Source organism: Melozone crissalis, unplaced genomic scaffold (assembly GCF_028551555.1).
Source record: "Melozone crissalis strain CALT ecotype California unplaced genomic scaffold, PUWL_Pcris_2 ptg000029l_1, whole genome shotgun sequence".
In the NCBI taxonomy this organism is placed as follows: Eukaryota; Metazoa; Chordata; class Aves; order Passeriformes; family Passerellidae; genus Melozone; species Melozone crissalis.
In genome coordinates this window covers 18,350,242-18,374,154 of record NW_026535807.1, presented here as the reverse complement: position 1 = coordinate 18,374,154, position 23,913 = coordinate 18,350,242, and the positions used below count along the sequence as shown (strand labels likewise).

The window sequence follows — 23,913 nt, the reverse complement described above, 5'->3', positions numbered from 1 at the left end:
CTCCCTCTAGTTGTTACACAAACTTGTGACAAAAAAGAAAAAAAGCAACAGCAGCTTCAAGCACTGAAATCCCATCTGTTATCCAAAGCAATTTCTGCTCAGTAAGGAAAGCAATTAATGATTACTTATGGGCTTCATCTGCATCTGCTTAGTCACATGGGGAGCAGGAGCAGCTGTGCTGCACAATTTCTGTGTCCTCATCTCCCCTCTCTCTCCACTTTGTGGCAAGTGCACTGAGGAATCTGGAGCACAAATATCAACACAATAATGACTGCAGCCAGTCAAATACAAAGGGAGATGCACTGCTTCATCTGCAGGTAGAAATTCTGCTGCAGCACTCCCTCGTTTTCCATTCTTCCAGCCAGGAATTGTTTAAAAGAACAACTCTGAGGGAAACTCTCTCAAGAATTACTCATCTTAATTAGCAAGCTTTGAGTCTCATCATCATTCTCAGTATTTCCCATTATTTCTGCATATTGTTTCAGCCTTGGAGTAGTTTATTTTCCTCAGTCCTGAAGTGGCACCCTGATGTTGAATGTGTGCAATTAAAAGATTGCATCTTCTCACTGTATCTCTCTCCACTTTGTGGCAAGTGCACTGGGGAATCTGGGGCACAAATATCAACACTATATTGACTGCAGCCAGTCAAATACAAAGGGAGATGCACTGCTTCATCTGCAGGTAGAAATTCTGCTGCAGCACTCCCTCGTTTTCCATTCTTCCGCCCAGGAATTGTTTAAAAGAACTCTAAGGGAAGCTCTCTCAAGAATTACTCATCTTAATTAGCAAGCTTTGAGTCTCATCATCATTCTCAGTATTTCCCATTATTTCTGCATATTGTTTCAGCCTTGGAGTAGTTTGTTTTTCCTCAGTCCTGAAGTGGCAACCTGCTGCTGAATCTGTGCAATTAAAAGATTGCATCTTCTCACTGCATCTACCTGTAAAACCTGAATAAGGTGTTCCACTACCAAAATATGAGTAAGAGCTGCTATTAGCAGAAATTACTGATATTGTTAAACAATTCCCACTGCCATCAACTGTTTCTTCTCAGTTTACAGGTAACTATTCCATTCTAACTGATTGAGCCTTAATTAAAAAAAACCATCTGGTTTTGATAAAGAGACAATGGAAAAGTACAAGAGACAAATGAAAAAGTATCTTTTGGCAAGAAGACATTTTAACAAGTTCCAGTGCTCAGCAGGAGCAGAGATTTAATATCTGACAAGAGGATTTAGCATTTGAGGGGTTGGTTGGTCTGAGGTGATTGTTTTGGGGAAGGACTGCAGGAAATGGCAAAGATCCCCAAGGCACTTTAATGGTGGAGTGGGGAAAAGAACTCTTACTGCTCCCCATGGATCTGTGGTGTGCATTTCACACAAATCATCTCTCACTATGTTCTTTATTTTCTTTTTGAGACCTTTGGGACCAAACTGTGCAGTACTTGAGCTCTGCAGGTGCCACACAAAATCACATTGGAGCTCTCATTAAGTGTTTACAACATAAAATATTGAGCATTTTTTTCGACACCTGGAGATTTCCCTGCTGTTTTTTCAGTGACAGAGTTCCATCTCCTCAGATCTAAGGGATGTTATCAAATCAACCAATTGTGATGCAGACACACTGCACCACAGAGTAACAGAGAAATGTCACCAAAAGTTTCAAAATTTATCCTCATAATTATACAAGTGCTGCAAGTAAAATGTAGAGGGGCACTGCTGGATAAGAAAACAAGGAAGGGAAGTTTTGGAGATCATAAAATCATTCTATCCTGATTGAACCAGGCAGGATTAATACAAAATATGCACACAAAACTCCACATATTGCTGGAAATTCCCAGCCATGCCACGTGGAAGAGTAGGCTGGCCCTGGCACTTCCCAGCTTCAAACTTTGAAATTTTAAAACTGAAGTTTTGAAAAACTCTTACCACAGTTGAAAGTAGAATTTGGGTTGAGTTGAAAAAAAAAGTTCTGTATGGTACCAAAACAACACAAAGATTTTGTGGTAATGATAATAAAAATAATAATTAAAATCAGCCAACTCCTATAATAATTGGGAGTTGGCTGACTTGAATTGTTTTAAAATTCTGAAGAGATTTAAAAATTGAACTTTAAGATGCTCATATTGGCAGCTCTGAAGAAGAACAGAAAGGCCAGAAATTGGTTTATTCGCATGATTTCTGCTCCAAATTTCTGCTCAGTATGTAGCAGGAATTTTGTGTCCATGAGCAGCACAAACACAGTGCCAGGAACACCCTGCCTGGGCTGTGTGATGGGTTAATATTATTGATGTTTATTTTTAAACAAACATGGAGAGTCAGTCCTCTGGGGAATAGAATCAGATTTTTTATAAGGAGATAACAAGCTTTGCAAACTTGCCATTTTTGTCATTTCTGTGCTGTTTTTAAACAGCTACAACAGAAAGCAAGAGCACAGGTGCAAGAAAGGCCAGGAGGATTTGGGAGGAGCTAATGAATTATCAATTTACACACACTTACACCTGAGGCTGTGACCCAGTGAAGCCCTCACTGAATCTCTCCACTGGCAAAGGGAAGCTCATTTAAGCTATAAAGAAAGAAATCCAGTGCTCAGGGCCAGAAATTTAAAATAAAGGAATTAAAATAAGAAATAAATAATAATAAAATAAAATAAAATAAAGGACTTAAAATAAAGGGAGAATGAAAGGGAAGGAAATGAGTGTCTTGGTGGGACACCTTCCTCTTGCTGGCTGCAATGAGAGCAGGAAAGGGGAAAAAGGAGACACGGAAGGGGAAGGAAAAGGGAAGGAGAAGGCAAGGAAATGTGAAGGAAAGGAAATTTGAAGGAAAGGGAAGGAAATTTCATGGAAAGGAAATTTCAAGGAAAGGAAATTTCAAGGAAAGGAAATTTCAAGGAAAGGAAAGGAAAAATTTCAAGGAAAGGAAATTTCAAGGAAATTTCAAGGAAAGGAAAGGAAAGGAAAGGACTGGCAGCACCTTCCTCTTGCTGGCTGCAATGACAGCAGGAAAGGGAAAAGAGAAGGGGAAAAGGAAAGGGGGAAAAGGAAATGAATGGATTGGCAGCACACCTGCAATGAGAGCAGGCAGCCAGCAGCTCTCCCAGGTGTCCATCAGCAGGAACACCACATCTGGCCATTGATGGGGAAGGAAAGGGAAAAAGGAAAGGGAAAAAAAGGAAAGGGGAAAAAAAGGAAAGAAAAAAAAAAAAAGAAAGGAAAAAAAAGGAAAGAAAATGAAAGGAAAGGGAGAAAAGCAATGAATAGCTTGTGGCCCACCTTCCTCTTGCTGGCTGCGATGAGAGCCGGCAGCCAGCGGCTCTCCCTGGTGTCCATCAGCAGGAACACCACATCGTGGCTCTCAATGAGCTCCTCCAGCTGTGCCACGTCCTTCTGAGCCTGGGCCATGGTCACCTCTGAGAAGTTCACGGGGTGGCCTGGCATGGGGATGCTCATGTTGTAACCCTCAGAGCTCTGGAGAGAGGCAGAGAGAAAACCAGCAGTTCAGAGGGTGACCTTGTGATGAAACAGGTGTAAAATCCAGCACAGAGCAGAGGACAAATTCAATCCCCCTTGTCAGAATGGCAGCTCTGCTCCCTGCACCTCTCTGTGGGGCAGGGTTGGGCACTGAGGCACGCTGCTGGGGTTTCTCACCCTGGATTTCTGCAGAACACACTCAAAGTCTTAGCAGGCCTAGAAAATCACTACAAGAACAGAGAGGAGCTGCTCCTGATCCCAGGGGTTACAAACAGCACCCCAAAGCCAAGCAGCCACATTCACACATGATTATGATCAGTGATTGAAAATTGTGTCCTGATTCTCTTTCCAGCCCCTTCCCACATGATTTTAACAGGCTGCAGTTTTTATTTCTGCTTCAGTCACAGCCATGTGCAGCATCACACACTCTGCTCCTCATTTTCAGTTCCTCAGCAGGAGAACAGCCTTGGATGTAATTCCCCAGCCATGTGGGAATCTGAGACATCAAAAAGCAATTCTGAGACTTGTCACTGCAGAGCTGCAGGATTTGTTCCTGTGGCAGAAACATTTCCCTCTTCCAGCCCCTGACTTGGGCAGGACACACTAACAGCAAATACTGAGCCAAAGAAGCATCTACACAATGCATGGACAATGCAAACAATTCATTCACTCCTTTGGAAATGTGGCAGCACAAGCTGCCAGCCATCTGCTGGAAGGGAAGGGAAGGATGGAGCCCTCATTTATGCCACAGAAGGACAAGCCTTGCCAAAGCCTCCCTGTTTGGCACTGCAGGAAAAATTAGGAACCAAAATACAAAAACTGGATGAACCAAGCATAAAATTCCACGGGAAGAGAGGAGAGGAAGGTTGGTGGGATGTGCTTTTGCACAGATCAATTAATGATCAGCACAACTCATAAATCCAGGTGAGTCAAATGACCAAAAGGATGAACACACATAAATAACAGACAGAAATAACATACAGAAATAAATAACATACAGAAATAACAGACAGAAACAACAGACAGATATCACCCTGAGGATAAAAAGAACCAGGGCCCGTCTAGCAGCTTGGAGAAATGCCTGTGGGTAACAGCTGCATTAACCATACCAAAGGATCCACCTTTTTCTCCCCTCTGTACCATCACCACAGACATCAGGAAATTTTTGGGCAGGCTTTAATTCCAGTGTCATTATCTCCTCCAAAATTCCTGCTAGGAATACAGAACTTAATCCATGTTGTGTATGAATAAAGTGTTCATGGATAACCCATCAAGCCTGTGCTGCTCAAGTGCTGATTGATTAGATCAGCTCAACTCATACTGCTGGTGACTCAGGGTTTAATTATTTGTTAATAACTTATTAATTTATCAATTATAATTGATTTGATAATTTATGTGTTTAATAAATTAAAATAAATAAGCAAGAATTGACTGCACCACAAAATGGTCAATGTGGTTTGTAAATATTAAAATCCTACCAGAATTCCAAAAAAAGCTCAATCCAGGCATTGCAGCTGAAGGAATACAGACAAGCCTGGCAGCTCCAACAATTTTATTTGAATAAATGTGCCTCAAAACAAAGATAGCAGTCACCAGCCAAAGTGGCTGAGGTGCATTTGGCTGCCAAACAATGGCAAAAAGAGCTCAAAGAGCACATTGGCATTATTTTAAGGAAGAGTAAATGTCCATACGTATCCTCAGTGAAAGATCTTGCTCATTCCACAGAATCCCAAAATCTCAGGAATCTAAGAAAAGTTTTAAAATGCCTCCAAATTATCCAAAATATTTAGTTAGCATCTCATAAATTATTAGCATGACATCTAGAAAAGGGGACTGTATGTTGTTCTCTTTGCCAGCTGCTAAAAATTAAGCTATAGCTTCTAATATAGAAAATCAATTTAGAGAAGATTGCAAATTTGAGGTGTGAAAAATAAAAGGAAATCTCAAAAATACATTTATTACTTCTCTCAGGACCTGCTCCCAGAGTAGACAACTAATATGTCTGACCTGGCATTACTCAAAGCTCCTTAGGACATCCTAGACAAGAAAAAAATTCACTTCACTATCAACAAGCTAAAAATTTACTTAATGATCCTTAATTATATTTCATTACTACAAATATTTACTGTCTCCCCATTCTTCTAAAGTTCTTCTGAGCCTTCTGATGTTCACATTTTTGTAATGGACTTTTCATGTAAATAATGATTGGTTTGCACTCCTTTCTGGAGGAGGAGAGAATTGATGGACTGTTGGTTTGACCAGTGTGGTTGGCAATTTCATCCTCCAATCCATGGTCACTTTTGGAATTCTATAAATATTGAGGTCCAGAAATAAACTAGATTTATTTGCCTTGGACATCTCGGCGTGTGAGTGTCGTTCATTTTGTGTCATATTGTGACAATTTACCTCAACAAAGTTACCAGGAACAGAAATTTGAAGTAAAATATTTCCGTAGCTAACTGAAAAACTTTAGTAACCTCCTGAAATATTTCAGTAACCAACTAAGATATTTCAGTAACCACCTATAATATTTCATAACACCTGCAAAGTGTTTTTAATGTTTAACTACTACAACTTGGAATAGCAATTTAAAGTCACTTTTTTTTTTTTCCCATTTTTTCCTTTCCCCCAGTGATAGCAACATGGAAATTATGATTTTACCACTCCTGGGAAGATTTTCTGCAGCCTTTCTGCTGCTGCCAGAGCCTTGGGCTTGCCCCCACTCAGGCAATCCTCGAACTCGTAGAGCGGCTGCCGCACGGGGTTGGAGTAGGAGATCTTTGCATTGTCCACAAAAGTGATTTTCCTCACCCCCCAGCCCTAAAGGAGAACAAAAGTTAACAAAGGTAAGTACAACAGCCTTGGGAAATGTTTTTGTGTAATGTCACACACTCAACGTTGAGTTTTGTTCACTTTTTTTAAGCTACCAAAGTTTTTGTAGTTTTTTGAAGTGACTGAAATAAGGGAACAGAAAATTTGGTTGCTAAATGTCTATATATAATAAATATATAAATTTTATATAAATATATATATAAATAATTTGGGTTTTAAATGCTAAATATAGCATTTAACAGAAATCCCTCAAACCCTGCTGAATTCAGTGGAATAGGGTGAACATCCCTGAAAGGAATCACCAGCGCAGTTATTTCAAGTGCTTCCTGTGAATTTGCCCTTTGTAGCTTGTTAATTTGTTCCAGAATTTCTTTTTTTTAAATAAATTCAAAATATTCTGCCAACGTTCCCTTACTATCTCATGTCAGCAGAACTTCAGTAATTTATTTCCATTATGTACAGATTTCACCTCTTCCTTGCAATTTCTAATATAACTAATGTGAATTCTGTGTATTCTGATGCAGAGAATGCAATTTGGATCTGATGTGTCATGGCAGCTGGACAGAAAAAATAAATTAATTTAGATTTTATGAGAAGCAGGAGGTTATTTGTGAGATGAAGGATTCACCATCAAGGTCCTTGCCACACTGCAGCCCAGGGTGCCAGCTCCCAGCAGCAGACACTTGGCAGCCACAATCTTCTCCAGATCCAGAGTAGGCACCAACCTCCAGCACATCAACTTCAAATTCAGATCCACGGAGGATTCTGCCAACCTGTGCCAGGGAATAAATAACAACAACCTCTGAACCCTCCTGTGCTTCTCCAACAAACAAATCACTGATATTTCAGCTGAATGAGGTAATTTTTAAACACTATTTTAAAGAAGAGAAAGAATTCAGCAGTATAACACATAGGTAATATGAAAAACACGCAAGGGCTTCTGAAAAAGTAACAATCTAAACCTAAAATTTTAATAACAAAATTCACGCAAATATGAAAATAAAAATGGTGTCTCAGCCAAGATTCCTGTTAAGCTGAATGCTAAGACAGATAATTTGTCCATAAATTTTTGTTTCTTTTTTAAACTACCTGGTTTCCTGTATCCAGTAACACCTGCCCTTAACTTGAAATACTCCACTTGTGCCCTAAAGAAAGCATGTGGGGCCTTCTTTGTGGAAGTTTGAGAAAGAAAAATGAAGTAGTATAACACATAGGTAATATGAAAAAACAAACAGACAAGAGCTTCTGAAAAGGTAACAATCTAAAATAAAATTAATGCAAATAGGAAATAAAAATGGTGTCTCAGCCAAGATTCTTGTTAAGATGAGTGCTAAGACAGATAATTTATCCATAAATTTTTGTTTCTTTTTGAAACTACCTGGTTTCCTGTATCCAGTTACTCCTGCCCTTAACTTGAAATATTCCACACGTGCCTAAGGCACATGGGGCCATCTTTGTGGAAGTTTGAGAAAGAAAATGAAGTAGGAAATCTGTGTTCAAGCAAGGGGCAGAGTTTTATATCCATCAGAGCACAGAGTGTTAAAGCCCTCACCAAGCCAGACCAGCACAGGTCTCGGATTCCTGCAAGTTTCATTCCCTCACACATCCTAAATAAAATCTTTTCAGCATCCAGAAAATGATTTGTCCAACAAGGATTTAAATGGCTCTTGTCAAGGCTGGCATTTTACCAACACCTCTTTGGGAAGCACTTAGATAATGTAATCAAGTAAAGAAGGTCAAGAAACTTGAAGAATTAAGAACTCTGAGATGAATTTTATTGAATATCTGTGAAGACTCTGAGAATTTCCACAAATGCTTCATAAAAATGGCTTTGCTTGATGGGCTGAACCTGAACCATCACACCAAGAAGTTTTTCCAAGGCAAGGACACAGTTGCAGACACTCTGTAACCCCATTCTTTTCAATCCATTGCCCAAACATCATGTACAGAATGATAAAAATTATTAAAATCTCATTTTCCTGAGCTCCTTCCTGTCCCACTCTGACAAACCCCAAAGGATGAACTTTCCCCCATGCTCATTTTCATGAACACCCTGCAGGTTATGGAATTCAATGAAATTCCACAGGCCTGTAACACTCTGACCTACATTTCACTCAGTTTTAAATAAATGCATTCAGAATTCTCAGCTAGAGCCCAAAATTGCCAAGATTTCTGCTGCAGGCAGTGCACTGCATATCCAGTTTTTGGGTATGAGGATAAATTCTAAATATGTGCTCTGTGAAGGTCCTTCCCTCCAAAAGAAAGTCCAAACAATATCCAGTGGATGTTTTACTGCATATTCTTCCCTATTTCACATTTCAACTTGCTATGGATTAAACCCAAGTAAAGAAAACTGTGGGGATTTAAAAGATAAAAACCAAACCTTTTTGGATCCATGCATTCACTGAGATTCACCATCCTTGGCCCCATGCTTCCCTTTTGGTTCTTCTCCCATCCAACAGCTTTTGGACAATCTGTTTGAAATATTTAAAACACAAAAAAAATTAAAAACCCAAACAAAACAACAAAAACAAAACAAAAAAATAAAAAAAGGGAAGAAAAAGGAAATAAAGAATAAAAACCTTAATATCCTAGGACATAAAAAAAGAAATTTTTTGGACTTAACCCTGTTGGAAAAACCCTTATTTTAAACCTGCCAGTAAATAATCTGCAGTTTAATTTGCTCTCAGGTGTCCCCTGTGCTGCTTTTGCCTGTTCAGCTTCAAACCCAGCACAGAGCCTGGCATCATTCCCCATCGGATCTTTAATGCCAAGCTCAGTAAATTCATAATTCAGTCAATTTTGCTAATTTCAGTCATCATTTCATGGTCCCTAGACCCCACGTGCAAATTCAGTGGAGAATTATGTATTTTAATTATATAGAATGAAATAATTTGCAACAAGGACATATGAAGCATTCAGAACTTTTGGCCTGAGGTAGAGAAAATTTGTGGTGCTGTCCTGTACCTAGAAATTAAATCTGAGATTATTTTTCAACATTTTAAGTCTACTGCTTTAAAATACACCTGGATGTGTCACTATGGGATTAAAGCAACAGTTCCACTCTGGGATAGGTTTTTATCATTTTAGAAATTCTCCAGAAATTTTGCATCCCATAAATTCACTATCACTTTTTTCCTACCTGAGGGGCTGCATAAAAATTCAACAAGAAAAAATGAGACAAACTGCTGTTCTATTTCATTTTCTATATCACCAAGAGGATTTTTCTTAGTTTTCAATTGGAAACACAATTACAGGAGGAAAAAATTTAAGAGAGAATATTCCCTCTTCTTTCTTTGTTGAAAAAGGAACCACTTCCTTTAGAGATAATTGAAACAATTTAAAATCCATTTGAAACAACTTAGCATAAATAACAATTTTTAGTAGTAATTTATTTTGCCATGTCAGCAGTGATTAAGAAGGCAAAAAAAAGGGGAAAATATAGTTTTTAATGGCTCACCTGGGCCCAGGGGTGCCTGTGGCAGTTTGATTTCAAAGATGATGCTGTGGGTGATGTCCCTCACCCCTTGCATGGTCCTGTCTCTGAAGCAGAGCACTTCCAGCCTCTGCAGAGCACTGCCCCTGCCAGATAAAAGAGAAATAGAGGCAGACATGCAACTTCTTTCATAGAAAAGAGAATTATTTTAACAGCATTTCACACAGGTTTAGTCCTTTGCAGGTTCTGAATGAGCCTTTTTGTCTTGGTACTGAGAGTGTTGTCTTTATCAGGTACAGAAAGAGAAATAATCCCTGAAGTGTAAATGTTTGGTGTGACACAGCTCCAAAGCAATTCCACTGTCAGCCTGTCCTTGCATTCATCCAGCACTGGACAAACTGCAGATTCAGAGGAATAAAAAGCAAAAAAGCACCAGAGCACACATCAGCACCATGATCCTCTGAGTTCTCAATATATATAATTTTTCCTCCTTATGATTCAAACACCCAAACAAAAATTGAGAATTTTAGTGCCTAAACCCTTCTCAACCCCAAGGCTGTGTAAATGTAACTCTCAAAACTATGGAAGTGCAACTTAATTACAGTTTTGTTACAGCAACACAAATTCATTTGATAATTTGAATCCTTTTTTTCAAAACACAGAATGTAACTGTCTTCTCTTCCCATCTTCTCCCCAACAAAAAAAATTCAAGTGGTACAGGAAGAAAACCTACTAATATCAATTTTTTAAAATGTAAGTCTGCTATTACTTGACACTAATTAATTATTTAAATTCACAGAGTATTTTAAATAAGATTTGACACAGCTGGAGGGTACTGGCAGGGTGTGAGGTTTGCATTCCCAGGGAAATGCATTCATTTTAGGATTACAGGAATTTGTGACTGACAAAAGTAAAAACCAGAATAATGCACAAAATCAGAATCACTCCAAGTGAATATCAAGGGGAAAAAGAAAATCTCAGGTGGGTGATATGAGTGAAACACCATGGAGAAAATGATCTCATTTCATATCAAGCAATATTGATATTAGTGAAACACCATGGAGAAAATGATCTCATTTAATATCAACCAATAAATAATCTTGGTGGGAAAGAATAAAACAGGTACCATTTGTGGGCTGCCAGGATCAGGAAGTTTCTCAGTGGCCACCCTGGATACTGGGATAAATTACAAGGATCATAAACTCCAACTGTCACCTGCAAATGAAATTATTCAATTGAGAACTCCTCCATCCACAGTCAGGCAAAGGGTATTTGGCATTTTTATTTAAAACTTCTGGCCTACAGACACATTTTGCATATTTATAAATATTTAATCCATGCTCACACCAGGTTTTCCTCAAGCTTTTGCCACAGCTTTGAGATTCCTTCAGTTTGGCCTCTTCAGGGACACTGGATGTTCCCTGCAGTAAATGCATTTTTATTACTTTAAAAACACAATTAGGAGGGAAGCCCAGCAACTGAAGCCTTGCTCCAAACCCAAAATTCTGCACTGATTTTGGGATGATCAAAAAGTGAAAGGCCAGCAAGAGAACAAATCAAAGGGAAAACAGCACAAAAATCACTTTACAGCCACCCTCAGGACTCAACCACCGTGCCCAGCTCAGCATTAAAACCTCAAACCATTCACAGATAAAACATTTAATTATATAAAATCATATAAAATTCTCATTACCTTTTCTCCTTGGTCTTGAAAGAAGCCATCCCACTTTTTCAGCAGGGATATCATGACAGAATTATCATGATACTTGATTAAAAAATAAGGCAGGGCTGTCACCCCCTCCTCCTGGCAGAGATCATCGTAGGCTTTCTGCAGGGCTTGGATCTGAAAGAGCAAACGCAACTGAACCAACAGCTTTAACAATTCTGCACTGTAATATGAAAGAAACTAAAATTTGTTTATTTTTTTCCTAAAAAATTTAAAAAATTAACTTATTTTCTTATCTAAACATGCACTTTATTAACAATTTTGTAATTTTAATGAGTTGCCTCACTCAGGGGATGCCCCTTTATAAAGGTTTTTTAAATGAATTTCAAAACCAAGTTGTATCCATAACTACATATGAATATTCATTTTTATATACAGCTTAACATATATATCTCAAAAATAAATATAAAATATATAGCTTAGCATAATCACCTCTTCAAGAATTGTTTGCCATATCTGCACGTAAACTGAGATAATTTAAACAAGTTATGGAACAAAAGGTAAATAAAAAAACAAACATAGAAATAAAAAAGTGAAGTTTTTGAAATAAATTAGTCTCCAATTAATTCAGGATGTGGTGACCAAAATACTGAGTTTTAAAGCTCACAGGAGTTCTCAGTGTTGCAGAATTCACAATCTTTAGGATTTTGAGTACCTGATTTAGTGAGAACCTGTCCCCAAGACAGACAGGCTTCTGTGTGATCTCAATTCCATCAGGGAAGCAGAGAGCAGGGTAGCAAAACCAGTAATAGAAATGATACTTCTTTAAATCCTAGGGGGAAAAAAAGAAGTAAAATTAGGTAATAAAGAGACATATCAAAATAAATTATATAATGCTAATTAAAATTAATGGTTTATGATTTTAACCATGGGAATGGGAACCTCACAATGATTTTAGAAAATCATAAAAATACTAAAAGACTTCTATTCTCTGTAAATGTTTTTATTTAAGATTTAAACAGACAATATGTGTACAATCCTTCAGGCTTTGTTAGCAGGAACATTTAGTAACGTTTTCAATTAATTAAACATGAAACAGCTGCTCTACTTCTACTGATATCTGTAAGGCCATCAGGTAATCTAATTTGTAGAAAATAATATAAAAATAAATTAATGCAGCATTATTATGAATAGAAAATATACTAATATTCCTAAAAAGAAACTACTTCACTACTTCCACTACAAGTAGGAGACACAAATTATCTTTACTCACTGCAAATGTCAGCAGCAGGAACCTGTTCAGGAGCATTGGGTTCTCCAGGGCAGCTCCAGATTTGATGGATTCCCAGATCTGCAATGGATTGTGGGGACAAGGAGGAAGAAAAAGGGCAGAGAAACACCAAGAGGACATGAGAACAGCTGCAAAAATCTGTAATTCTTAAAGTTTGGAGATAAACATTCACTGTTTTTTTTTTTTTTTTTAACTGAATTTATTCATACAACTATCTGCATTAAAAGGATTTTAAAGGTCAGACAACAGGGAATTACAAGGCCACAGGAATGCAAAAAATTCCTATTTTGGAGTGAAGATATGCATGAAAACTTTGTTACCCAAGGTAAGTAATTAAAGGAATCAAGGACAGGTCAAAGTAAAGCATCTTAAATTTGACTTTCACCTCTCCCCAGGCCAAGACATTAAATTAACTGCTGACAGAGCAGGCAGACCAGCCCCTCTCACCCATCTTTTTCTTGCTTTATCTCAGGCTTCTTCCTCCTGTGGAGCTCCCCCATCTCTCTGTCATACAGATAAATTGCATTAATCTGAGGTTTAAACCAGGCACTGCTGGTTTTTAGGTATGAACACAAATTTAAAATATGTGCTCTACAGAATTCAAGTCCCTGGCAGCTCCAAGAGCATTGCAGAGCTTAAAATGTGTGGAGTTCTCCATGTAGAATTAGTTATCATTAATTAAATTAAATCTTTTGTAGAGAACAGTAAAAAGCAAACACCAAACTCTTCCTTCCAGAATAAGCTAAATCCTGAGGCTACTCAGGACTGGAGTATCCCCAAATTTGGGGCAGAGTGTGAAGCACTTCAAGGGGTAGAAAGGATTTGAAAACACTCAGTGAGCTGATTTTAAATCTCACCTCATTTGCTTCCTTGTCCAGAAGTGCTTTCTTGTCACAGGATTTGAAAGTCTCAAAAGTGTTGGTGTTATACAACGTTCCAAAAGCAGGACAGCAACGTGCTGGTATTGAAGCATTCCTGGGAAAAAGAAGGAATATTTTAAATTCAGCCAGAAGGAGTTAATTTTTTGTGACTCAAAGCAGTCCCTTCACTGCTATAAAGTTCATTATTAATTTATTCAGGAAAATTGCCTTTTCTGACCTTAAAATATACTAATACACGACAAAAATCATTGAAAATTGGTCTAAAAAGGATGGTGACTGTGAGAACAAAAACCTTTGGTAAGAAGATTTTTTACCAAAGGGAAATAAACTCCACTCATGTAGAGTTTATTCTCATGTAGAGTTATTGATTCTCATGTAGAATAATTGATTCTCATGCAGAATCACTTATTCTCATGTAGAATTATTTATTCTTATGTAGAATTATTTACTCTCATGTAGAGTTATTTATTCTCATGCAGAATTATTGATTCTCATGTAGAATTATTGATTCTCATGTAGAATTATTGATTCTCATGCAGAATTACTTATTCTCATGCAGAATTATTTATTCTGACGTAGAATTATTTACTCTCATGTAGAGTTATTTACTCTCATGTAGAGTTATTTACTCTCATGTAGAATTATTGATTCTCATGTAGTTATTGATTCTCATGCAGAATTACTTATTCTCATGTAGAATTATCTATTCTCATGTTGAGTTATTTATTCTCATGTAGAGTTATCTATTCTCACGTTGAGTTATCTATTCTCACATAGAGTTTCTCTAACTAATATATCAATTTTATGTCAGGAAAGTGTCTCCACACACAAATGGAGGCAAACCCCAGCCTGTACTTACATATCAAAGGCACTGAACTCCAGTGTCAAGCGAGCTGGCAAGCCCAAAGGATCACCTGGACAAAAAAGCAACAACAAAGCTCCTTTTAAACCAAAACATTGGGGTTATTTCTGGTTTTTGTTGATGTAAATTACAGCGAAACATACAAAACTCCCAGCCACTCTTTGTAGTGTCTCAGAAACATCTGAAATGTGCCAGAGGAGCAGAATAGGCTGAGAGGAGAGGCAGGAATTGGCAGAGCTGGGTGGAATTGGCAGGGCCGGTGGGATTGGTAGGGCCTGGTGGAACTGGCAGAGCCCAGTGGAACTGGTAGGGCCTGGTGGGATTGGTAGGGCCTGGTGGAATTGGCAGAGTGGTGCAATTGGCAGGGCCGGTGGAACTGGCAGAGCCCAGTGGAATTGGCAGGGCCTGGTGGAATTGGCAGGGCCTGGTGGGATTGGTAGGGCCTGGTGGAATTGGCAGAGTGGTGCAATTGGCAGGGCCGGTGGAACTGGCAGAGCCCAGTGGAATTGGCAGGGCCTGGTGGGATTGGCAGGGCCTGGTGGAATTGGCAGATCCCGGTGGGTGGGTCAGCGGGTGCTCACCGTTGTAGTAGTAGCCCTTGATGAGCTTGGGGGTCTCGTCCAGGCGGTACTGGTTGAGTTTCCTCTGGGTCAGCTCGTGCCAGAAGCCCGCGTCCAGCGCGCTGCTGAACGGGGCGAACTGCAGCGGAACCGGACCGGCACGGCACGGCCCGGCACGGCACGGGGCTGCTGCGGCCATGGCCCGGGGGGAGTGCGGCCCTGTGAACAGAGACACAGCCTGGATGGGCACCGGGACACGGACACAGCGGGCATGGCCCGGCACGGAACGGGGCTGCTGCGGCCATGGCCCGGGGGGAGCGCGGCCCTGTGAACAGAGATACAGCCGGGATGGCACCGGGACACCGGCACCGGGACAGCCACATAGGAACGGGACCGAGCACGGACACGGCACAACCACACGGGAATGGGATCGAGCACGGACAAGGTCACGGCACAGGGACACCGGCACCAAGCACGGTACAGGGACACCGGCACCGGACACGGCACAGCCACACGGTACCCGGACCAGCACCGGCCCCGCACAGCGACATGGACGGACAGAGGTCCAACACGGGAACGGGGCCGGACAGGGACACGGGAACGGCACAGCCACACGGCACCGGGACCGAACACGGACATGGCCATGGCACTATCCCCGTACACGGACACGGGAACGGCACAGCCACACGGCACCGGGACCGAACACGGACATGGCCATGGCACTGTCCCCGTACACGGACACGGGAACGGCACAGCCACACGGCACCGGGCCCGAACACAGACATGGGTCCATCCCCGCACATTGACATGGGACCAGCCTCGCACAGCCACACGGTACCGGGACCCGCACAGTGACACGGGCTGACAGAGGACATACATAGCGCCGGCACCGAACACGGACATGGCACCATCCCCGCACACTGACACGGCCCCGGCCCGGCCCGGGGCAGCCCCCGCCCCGTGTACGCCTGACTGCAGCCCGGGGAGCCGGTGAGGCCCGGGCACACCGACCGCGGGGAGCAAGGGGCAGGGCGGGGACCGTGCCGGGGCTGTGACCCGGCAGTGACGGTGCCGGTGCCGTGTAGGCTCTCTGGACCCGTGGCACTCCATCCCCGTTCCCCCTTACCGGCTGCGCCGCTCGCTCCGCACTTCCGGCATGCCCGGCCGGCGCACAGCGGTGATGTTACCGCGGCGGAGCGTGTGACGGCCGGGCGGCGCGGGGTGATGGCGTGAGGGCCACGCTGGGCGGGCCGGTCCCGGTCCCCATCCTCATCCTCATCCCGATCCCCATCCCGATCCCCATCCCCATCCCGGTCCCGATCTCCATCCCCATACCGATCCCGGTCCCGATCCCGGCGGGATGCGGCTGTGCTCGTCCGCTCTCGGTAGCATCCTCCGCTTCGGGGCAGTCCGGCTGACCCGCGCCCCGCAGCGCTCGGAGCCGCACGTGTGTCCGCTGCCGTCCGTGTGTCCGCTGCCGTCCGTGTGTCCGCTGCCGTCCGTGTGTCCGCTGCCCTGTGCTGCTCCTTCTTCCCCTGCACGCAGCAGAGCCCTCAGAAGATTTAATAATTTAATTTAATTCCATTTTAGACGGTGGGAAAATGCCCACACGTGCTCCTGCACTGCTGTTTCCTCTCCTGTGGGCGGCATTTGCTGCCGGTGTGGAAGAGCGCGGTGGAATTCCCGGCTGGCCGCGGCATCCCGGGCTCGCTGCTGCCCCGCCAGGTGTCCCTGCTGTCCCACGGAGAGCTCCGAGAGCTGTAAACCAGCACATCACAATCCCAGCACACCTTTGTCAGGGATACATAGTATAATACTGGCTTTTCGCAAGTGTTAAAATGGATTTTGCATGTGTAGTGTTAAAGTAACTTTGTTATAAAGATACAGTTTTTATTTCTGTTGTTAAATAAGCTCAGTGAAATAGCTGATGTAAGTACGCTTGTGTTAAAATGCTTGCTGGGATGGGATAACATCCATTCAATCCTCCATGAATGAAGAGGACGCCTGTACACATCTGCCAACTGTCAGCACTCACCCTCTGAAGAAAATATGGACCATATTTTGGACCAAAATATGGAGAGTTATGGACCAAAGCCCATAACTGGAGTGAAATAGGGGTCTCCTCAAGCCAGGTCTCATAAGCTCTTGGAGATCTATTTCACACCCAAGATAGCTCAGCTGCCAGTGATTTTTAAATTTCCACATGTGAAAAATGCGTATTTTATTATTGGCTTCTTGCAATTATTAAAATGAATAGTATATGTGTTATGTTAGAGACTTATGTTGTATTAATTCTCTTAAGTAGTGTGTTAAATATAGTTTAAGGTTATAACATAAGGTTAAAATAGAAACTATGCTATGTAAGATACTTTTTTTAAAGAGAGGAATGAGGTACCCCCACTGAGATAGTAGCCACAGGACACCTAAATCTTTCAGATAAAAAGAATTTATTGCTCCCTCATCAGAAGAAATGAACTTCTTCTTCCTCACTCAGTCCTGAAAATGCCATCAGGATTCAGAGGAAGAAGCTGACACTGACCAGGCAGAATCCTGTGTTTGAATGGAATTTATGCATCATGTATGAGATGTATGAACATGCAACAGGTTATTTTTTTAAGAGTTAATCCTCTGTTAATGTGGGTTCTTTTTCGGGTTTATTTTGCCCAGAAAAAGGTACCTGGATGTCTGCAACTCTTTGTTTCTATTGTCTCATATTGTCCTAAATCCAAATTGTCCAAAATTTTTATTACTCTAATTATATTGCTATTTATATAACCATTTAAAATTTTGGAAACAAGTGATTGGTGTTTTTCACTCACAGGAGAGTGAATGTGTTTTTCACAAGAAATCCCCAGACTCTCTTTGGGTTCTCTGAAGCTCAGTGTCCTCTGACCTTGGCTGTCAAATGGAAAACACTGAAAGCATTTTACAGGAAACCACTCCTGAAATATTCTCTCGAGCCTTGCCCCACGTTGGTGGGAGGTTTCTCCATTTCTTACCGTAATTTGCTTTCCTCTGCTTCCCTCACATCCAGAGCCACTGGAACTGGCTGCTCAGTGAAATAAACTCAGGAATTTTCTTAGGTACTTGCTTTTTAAAATATGCACTGTCCCATTTCCCTGTTTATTGTTATCTAATAGCTATAAAATTGGTTATCACAAATCCCCTGTCTTTGCTGTTAACACAGTTACACAAAGATCATGGCTAAAAAGGCTTTAAATTAAAAAACAATGTTCAGGCAGCTTTATTTTCCTGGGTTTAGCTGTTTGAATGTTCTTTATTTTTACCAAACATTTTTGTTGTTACAGTCACCACCATTTTTAGACCAATTTTCAATGATCTTGCTGAGGTTTTGTCACGTATTAGCACATTTTAAGGTCAGGAAAGGCAATTTTCATGAGCAACAGGATAGATTTCTTGATAACTCTCAGCAGCCCTTAGGTAAATGTGTTTTTCAGCACTAATAACTGTGGCTGACTTTTATTTCCTCAGGGATCATCTAAATTACCATCCATTCTGGCCAGAATTGCTGTTGCAAATCAGAATAGGAAAAAAAACAATTTAATGGCTGTGAACCTCAGCAATTGTTTGTGGAAGGCCAGGGATTAGGGAATGTGTTTCAAAAGGTTCTGTTCTCTACTCCAAAAAGGTGCATTTCACTCCTTGTGAAGGTGTTCCTCCTGCAGTGAAAAAGTTGTCTGAATTCTGCAAAGAATTTTGTTGGTTTTATGTTCTCTCTCTGCATTTTGCCTTATTTCTCCTAGATTTAATTTTCCTAATTGCAGTTTTTCCTGAGTGCAACTTGAAACCAAAGTCAATTAATCTCTGAACCTTGCATGATACACTGATATAGCCTGAATTTAAGGTTATTCCTTTAGCACATTTCCCCAATGTATTAAAATGCAGACATTTTAGGGGTTGATTTAATAATGAATCCTTTAAATACAATTAAGAAACTGTTCAGAATGTGGGAAATTCAGCAGCACAGCAAAAGCAATGAGAGGAATTTCTTTTTTCTTCGTAACATCCAAGCCAGCCCAGCTTTCAGTTGTACTTCAGCATCTTCTTGGTCTCTTTTCCAATACCAAATATTAAATTATTGTGTTTTTCTGCTGAAATTTACAACAGCAAGATTTATGAAATACAATTAAATGCAAAGGGTAGAAAAGGTAAACATATTTAATGTATAATCAACTATATTCTGCAAGTCTAGAAACAGCAGCACACCCTTCTGGAGCAGATGATGACAGTATATTGAGCATGGAAACTCTTTTGGGACATAAAAAAATCTACCTTTTTTTCCAGCAAAGTTAATGTACAGTTAATATAAGCATGATATCAAAGAGATACAGTAGGATACACAGTAAAACTTGACATTTGATGAAAAGTTTGTACTTTGGAGGAAGCTATAAATAAATAGGGGAGTTTTTTAGACAGTTGCAAGTTCTTTCTTTGACTGTGCAAAGTACCTCCACTTGCAAATCTCACTTCACAAGCAATGTGGTTATGGAGTAAATTGAAAGAGAAAAATGTTTTTGGCCAATGACAGAAATGTGATTTCTTCCTTTTCTGTAGCTGAATAATTTATAATCACTGAAGAGGTTTCTGTGAAGGAAGTGGTGGTATCAAGTGGTGAAAGGTTGACAACAGTGTAACAGTTCATGTACTGACCTTGAGTTTTTCAGATTCTTGACCTGAAGTTGCTCTTTAAATGTGTTAAAACTATTAAATGCACATTTCCCACTTTTACAGATTACAGTTTGCCAAAGTCTTTCACTGTACCCATCCCTTGGAACCAGAACATTTTGTTTGGTCAAAATCCTGAGCTGCACTTGAGCTCCAAAACCCCAGACCAGCATCAATGAATGTGAAGGATCTTTTTAAAAGTCTTCTTGAAATTCTGGTTGCAGAGAGGGTAGAGGAACGGGTTCAAGGTGGAGTTGATGTAGCCCAGCCATATGGTGGCCCTGTGCAGCTCTGAGAGCTGTTTGTGGTCGTGGAAGGTTATCACCATGAAGAGCACAAAGTAGGGGATCCAGCAGAGCATGAAGGCTGCCATGATCACCCCCAGCTGCCTGGCTGCCTTCCTCTCCCTGTTGCCGTGCCAGTGGATGCTCCTGGAGTGCCTGTGCAGCGTGTGCCAGGTTTTCCTCAGGAATGCCATTCCCCTCGAGTCCCTGCGCTCTGTCCTCCCATGAGGACAGCAGGCTCCTCTGGGGCTGGGCTCTGCCACCTCAGTGAAGGTGTGGTGGTCTGATGCCCCGCTGGAGTCACTGTCCTGGCAGCCGGGCTGCTCCTCATTAGCAATTTCTTTTGTGGCACACACCCCCCTCTTCTCTGCTTTATCCAAGCCAGGCTCAGCCTTGGCTGTGCTGAGAGAGAAGCAGCTCCAGTTCAGGACTTTCCCATTACTCAGGGCCTTTGAAGCTCTGTCAGGATAGCTGAAACAAAGCTCTGCCTCCACTTTATGGGGCTCTGGGGAGCTTTCCTTGTCTGCACCGGGGGTGTTCCCACCTACGACTTGCTCCTGGAGGCAGATATTTTTCCCATCCTTCGTCTTGGTCTGAGGAGTGGTGGCTTTTTCCACTGAGGACCAGTAGGAGCCATTGCTGAGCTCTCTGTGCTGGCAGTGCTTTCGAACAGCGCTGAAGATTCTGCAGTAGAACCACAGCATCAGCAGCGAGGGCAGGTAGAAGTTGAGGATGGCCGCCAGCACTTTGAACCAGGTCACCTCGAAGAACTCCGTCTCACACTTGTTGTTCCCCTGCACCGTCCTGTGCCCGTTGTTGGCAAAGACGTGCCAGCCCAGGATGGGGATGAGCCAGGTGAAGGAGAGCAGCCAGACCCCCAGGATAAGCAGTGAGGCCCTCATCTTGGTGCGGTACTTGAGGTACCGGAGCGGCTGCTGCACCGAGCGGTACCGGTCCACGCACAGGATGAAGAGGTTGAAAATGGAGGCCGTGCTGGCCACGTAATCCATGGAGAGCCAGAACAAGCAGGCTGCCAGCCCCAGGGGCCACCGGGGGCTCAGCAGGTCCACGATGTTGAGGGGCATGACGGCCGCCCCCACGATCAGGTCGGCGATGGAGAGGCTCACGATGTATAAATTACCCACGGTCTGCAGCTTCTTCTCCGTCCTCACGGCACACAGCACCAGGATGTTCATGACGATGGTGATCAGGGAGATGCTGCCCAGGAACAGGCCTAGGAGGGCTCGGGGAGCGCTGCTGGAGGCCTCTGTTGTGTTGTTGGACATCTTTTTGGTGAGGGAGAAGCGGAATGGGCGTCTAGGCCTTGGGCGTTCAGTCATGGTTTGCACTCCTGGGTGAAAACGTGTTGGGCTGCTTGGGGATTTTTATTTCCACAACTAGAGGAAAGGAAAAAAACCTGCTCAGTCACTGTAGTAATAAGATAATAAAGCTAATTTGTGCCTCAGCTTAGCACTGTCCCTTTTAGGGCTTTCCTAAAAAACAAATTTTTAAGACATTTTACATGCTGAGTTTGCTGTGTCTCTAGGATGAGGAGAGAGGTGAGGAATCTGACTCCATGTTCTCATAAGGCTAATTTATTATTCTATGCTATTTATAATATATTAAATAAATGCTATACTAAAACTGTACTAAATAGAGAAAGGATGCAGGCAGAAGGTTACAAAGAATGATGAAAACTTGCAACTCCTCTCCAGAGTCCAACACAGCCAGATTGTGGTTGGTTATTAAGTTAAAACAATTCACATTAAACCAATCTAACAATCACCTGTTTGATAAACAATCTCCAACCACATTCCAAAGCAGCAAAACACAGGAGAAGCAAATGAGATAATATTGTTTTGTTTTTTTTTTTTCCTCTGAGGCTTCGTAGCTTCCCAGGAAAGAAATCCTGGTGAAGGGATTTTTCAGAAAATACAACAGTGACATTTACATACAGGTGATTTGTGTTTTAGGAAACCCCACTAACCAATCCCAAACAGTTTTCATAGAGCTTCATCTATTTCAGATCCCACAATCTAAAGAAAAAATTTAATCCCTCACAGTTTTAATTCATCATATCTCATTAAACAGCTGATTGTGAACCATAACATAAGCTCCATATTGGCAAACCAATTTAAAATGTGCTAGTAAAAGCAATATTTACATATTTTGTACTAAATAATTTAAACAAGCCAGTGCTTATTTACAGCCTCCAACAGTTTGAGAATCCAGCAGTTGGCAGTCAGTAGGCAATCGTTCAAATTATAGGTAATGAGTAATCTCTTCCTACACAATTTAGGCTCGCACAGATTTCAAACATTTAAAGATGCCAGGCCTATTCGAGATTAAATACAGAATATTAGGATTTTTCAGGATTAATAAGCATCTTCTGCTTCCCAACTGCTAACTTCATCCGCAGTGCAGGATTAATTAATGATATTTTATGTTTTGGAGCAAATGATAAGTGCCCAAATTCTGCCTCCTGTCCATTGATGAAAAATGTCTGTGAGGGTGACACACATTCTGTGCCATTTCATAGCTTGTCTGAGTTTATGTTCTGGTAAGTCTCCTAAAGCAATACGGAAGGAAATTGAGACTGTGCATATATTTGCTCAAAGTATTTACACAACTAGCATTGAGGTATGCATGGGATTTCTCACCCTCATAACTCCAAACATGTCCAGAGCAACACAATGCAACAGATTGTTCAATAATCAGCATTTCCTATTGAAACTCAGTGATGCAATACTTCGTTTAACTTTATCCCTTTTATTCCAGTAACCAGGGTTTGAGCTCAAATGATTTGTGCTGCCTTATGAGAGGTCAAATTCCTTCTTGCCCGGGCTTTACTCACAGGTGGGTGTTGGGAGAGGAGCTGTGTCCTTGGTGCCAGCAGCATCCATAGGCAGAGGAGACAGGAGTACCTGGGAAATGCTGTGATCCTGGATCCTTCAGGCTCTGCCCGGACAATTCCTCTGAGGCAGCTGCTCACAGCTCACAGAGCATCTCCTGAGAATGAGGACAGAAATGATTCCATGGGTGTTGAGGACAGAAATTATTCCATGGATGGAGTCATTTCTGCGGACAGGAATTGCTGGACAGGAGCCATTGCTGAGGACAGAAATGACTCCATGGATGCTGAGGATTGAAATTATTCCATGGATGTTGAGGACAGAAATGACTCCATGGATGTTGGAGACAGAAACCGCTCCATGGATGTTGGGGACAGAAATTATTCCATGGATGTTGAGGACAGAAATTACTCCATGGATGTTAAGGACAGAAATGACTCCATGGATGCTGAGGACAGAAATTATTCCATGGGTGTTGAGGACAGAAATTATTCCATGGATGTTGAAGACAGAAATGACTCCATGGATGTTGAGGGCAGAAACTACTCCATGGATGCTGAGAAGAGAAATTACTCCATGGATGCTGAGGACAGAAACTGCTCCATGGATGCTGAGGACAGGAATAAGGATGTTGAGGATAGAAATGACTCCATGGATGCTGAGGACAGAAATGAATCCATGGGTGTTGAGGACAGAAATTATTCCATGGATGTTGAGGACAGAAACTGCTCCATGGATGTTGAAGACAGAAATGATTCCATGGATGCTGAGGATAGGAATGACGCCATGGATGCTGAGGACAGAAATGACTCAATGGATGCTGAGGACAGAAATTATTCCATGGAAGTTAAACCAGCATGTCTGGATAGTGTTTACATCCCAGTCTGTGTCTTTGTCTCCAGCTCTTCAGGTGTGCTTAAGTGCAGGGGCATGGCCAAGGCAAGGAGCTGATGTAAGAAGCTGGAATGACTGATCTTCACCCCCTCGTATTCCCATTTAAATTTATGACAAAATAAAGGGAGAAAAGGCAACTTTAACTGAGTCTTCAACTGGAAAAAATACCAGCAAAGAAATCTGCCTGGTTAGTCAGCTCT

The 23,913-nt window shown here is 41.8% G+C and overlaps 2 protein-coding genes across 2 annotated transcripts in view; both read right to left on the bottom strand.

Moving 5' to 3' along the window:
- ATG7 (autophagy related 7) overlaps positions 1-15,210 on the bottom strand; it is a 94,375-nt gene extending 79,165 nt beyond the window's left edge. Inside the window, exons 1-12 of the mRNA XM_054281308.1 lie at positions 15,019-15,210; positions 14,435-14,489; positions 13,552-13,669; positions 12,677-12,754; positions 12,119-12,235; positions 11,431-11,580; positions 10,864-10,952; positions 9,762-9,883; positions 8,685-8,775; positions 6,930-7,074; positions 6,131-6,289; positions 3,272-3,466 (exon numbers count right to left, since the gene is read on the bottom strand). Coding sequence (XP_054137283.1) covers positions 3,272-3,466; positions 6,131-6,289; positions 6,930-7,074; positions 8,685-8,775; positions 9,762-9,883; positions 10,864-10,952; positions 11,431-11,580; positions 12,119-12,235; positions 12,677-12,754; positions 13,552-13,669; positions 14,435-14,489; positions 15,019-15,196 — 1,497 coding nt within the window. The 5' untranslated portion in view covers positions 15,197-15,210. The remainder of the gene's footprint in view (positions 1-3,271; positions 3,467-6,130; positions 6,290-6,929; positions 7,075-8,684; positions 8,776-9,761; positions 9,884-10,863; positions 10,953-11,430; positions 11,581-12,118; positions 12,236-12,676; positions 12,755-13,551; positions 13,670-14,434; positions 14,490-15,018) is intronic.
- Positions 15,211-18,304: 3,094 nt separating this feature from the next.
- On the bottom strand, positions 18,305-22,909 carry HRH1 (histamine receptor H1). Its single transcript, XM_054281312.1, has 2 exons — positions 22,822-22,909; positions 18,305-21,364 (listed from the first exon to the last, which is right to left on the bottom strand). Exon 2 carries the CDS (start codon positions 21,305-21,307, stop codon positions 19,856-19,858), a length of 1,452 nt encoding a protein of 483 aa, XP_054137287.1. The 5' UTR covers positions 21,308-21,364; positions 22,822-22,909; the 3' UTR covers positions 18,305-19,855.
- Between the last annotated feature and the right edge of the window lie 1,004 nt (positions 22,910-23,913).